At 39.6% G+C, this 2500-nt stretch overlaps 1 protein-coding gene across 1 annotated transcript in view; it reads left to right on the top strand.

The window, feature by feature from the left end:
* Positions 1-2500, top strand: part of LOC135093970 (calcitonin gene-related peptide type 1 receptor-like) — a 34374-nt gene that overhangs the window by 25947 nt on the left and 5927 nt on the right. The window contains 1 exon segment of the mRNA XM_063993655.1: positions 2287-2488. Within this exon segment, the coding sequence (XP_063849725.1) occupies positions 2287-2488 (202 nt within the window).

Genomic DNA, 2500 nt, shown 5'->3' with positions numbered 1-2500 from the left:
CCTGAGGTTCTGATTGCGTGTGTGTGTGTGTGTGTGTGTGTGTGTATATATATATATATATATATATATATATATATATATATATATATATATATATATATATATATATATATATATATATATATATATATATATATTAAGGGTGTATATGGGCAGGAGTCTTTCTCTAATACATATCTCATTGAATGTGATAGCTAGATAGATAGATAGATAGATAGATAGATGTCGAATCCTTGTTCACGAATGTTCCAGTGGATCGCACCATCAACTACATCATGGAACGTGTTTATCACAATGAAGCAACACCTAAGCTTGCGATCCCAGAAGCTGTACTCCGAGAACTGCTGGAGTGCTGCACTAAAGAAGTACCTTTTACCTGCCCCCGCGGTAACAAGTACTGCCAGGTAGACGCCGTGGCAATGGGTTCTCCTCTCGGTGTATTCTTGGCAAACTTCTTCATGGGTTGCATCGAGGAGGAAGTTTTCAAGAAAGTAAAAAAGCCGGATATATATTGCCGGTATATTGACGACATTTTCATCAAGACAAATGACGCATCCGAAGCAGAGCATCTTAGACTTCACCTCCAAGAAACATCTGGGGTAACATTTACTATGGAAAACAGCAAATATGGAGCCATGCCCTTTCTCGACGTCCTAGTGCAACAAGAAGAAGGAAGATTTACCACCAGCGTCTACACAAAACCAACGAATCCTGGATTCTGCTTGAACGGACGAAGTGAGTGTCCCACGAGGTACAAGGATTCCACTATCTCAGCCTACATCAGAAGAGCGCTTACACACTGCAGCACCACTGCAGTCCACCAAGAAATACAGCGCTCAACTCAAGTCCTCATAAACAACAATTTCAGTGAAAAGGACATCAACCGCCTAGTAAAGAAAATTGTCGACAGCTGGCATAACAAGAAGTAACAAGAGGATAAGAAAGGGAACATCAACATCTTCTATAAAGTAACTTTCTCTACCGCCTACGAAGAAGATGAGAGGGCCATCACGCAGATTGTGAAGAGGAACATCAAGCCGTCCGACCCTGACAGACAAGTTAAACTGATAATTTATTACAACACAAAGAAAACCAGCCATCTTCTGAAAAATAACCCCTCAAAAGAGAAAGAGAGCCTTCAAACGTCACATGTCATATATAGGTTTACGTGTAACCAAGGAAACTGTGAAGTCCTTCCCTCCACCTATGTTGGCATGACGACAACAAGACTCTCCCAACGACTAACTTTCCACCTCGCAGCAGGAGCATCCAAGAAACATATGAAGGAGAAGCATAACATAAACATCACAAGAGGAATGCTAGTAGATAAAACGGAGATCCTAACTACATGCCCAGACACCAGGCGTCTCCCCATCTTAGAAGCACTATATACAAAAGAGACAAACCCTACATTAAATAAAAAATCCGAAGACCTACAAGCATTACCAAGCGCGCGAAGACCCAGCTTGGATAGCAGCCCAGCACAGCCCGCGACAGCCGTCAGCCAATCAGAGACCAGGACGCGCAGCGGGGTGACAAGCCTACCGGTATAAATACACCCTTCGGCGAAGTCATACAGCCAATTAAAAAAGAATATAAGACAATCATAAGATATAAGAAAAATATCTTAAGAAAAATAATAAATGCTCAACTAGCTATCATATTCAATGATATATATATATATATATATATATATATATATATATATATATATATATATATATATATATATATATATATATATATATATATATATATATATATATATATATATATATATATATATTATTAATTACCAGTCACTTTGATATCTTACACTTATTAATAATTCATCTAATTGCATTTGCTTTTAATTACCAGTCAGTTTCATGTCATCTTTATTTGTATTTTATCTATAATTTCTGAGACCGTCCAGTGACTCATTTCGATCGCAACCTTTAGTGTGAGAACCAGTGGCCTACTGGCTTCTTGCAGCTCCCTTTGAATTCCTCTGCTTTTATGTTGTTTTGTTCTATGCATCAAGTGCTGCATTCTGAAATGCTTTGCTCACTCACCACGACTATTCTCAAAACCGACGGAGATAATCACTCGAGTTCAAGAGTGTTTAAACAGTTAAAAATGTAGAAATCTTGTTAATCTGTCACCAGAATCGTAAAAACACTCTTAAAAATCTCGGTAAATTCAACCAGATCTTATTTAAAGTAGTCAGGATGCTGCGCAGAAGTGTTTCAGAATGTTCTGCCAGAAATTTGTCAACTTTTCCCACCATGCCACCCACCATTGCAGAAAAGGCCACCAAAAGCTGTGAGGTGGACGGGAAGTGGATGCGTCGCTTGCTGCCCGGTGGAGAGGCGGGGCCAGAGTGGAGTAACTACACCACTTGTAGCGTACATGAAAGCATACACAGACGTCTGCATGTGCACATCGGGGCATACACTTTGTCTGTCTTCGCGCTGCTGCCGGCCCTGTGTATATTTTTCTGTTACAAGTAAGTTCAGCA

This window comes from Scylla paramamosain, chromosome 3 (assembly GCF_035594125.1).
Source record: "Scylla paramamosain isolate STU-SP2022 chromosome 3, ASM3559412v1, whole genome shotgun sequence".
Taxonomy (NCBI): Eukaryota; Metazoa; Arthropoda; class Malacostraca; order Decapoda; family Portunidae; genus Scylla; species Scylla paramamosain.
The sequence above is the reverse complement of the archived record's forward strand: the minus strand, read 5'-3'. Positions and strand labels throughout refer to the sequence as shown.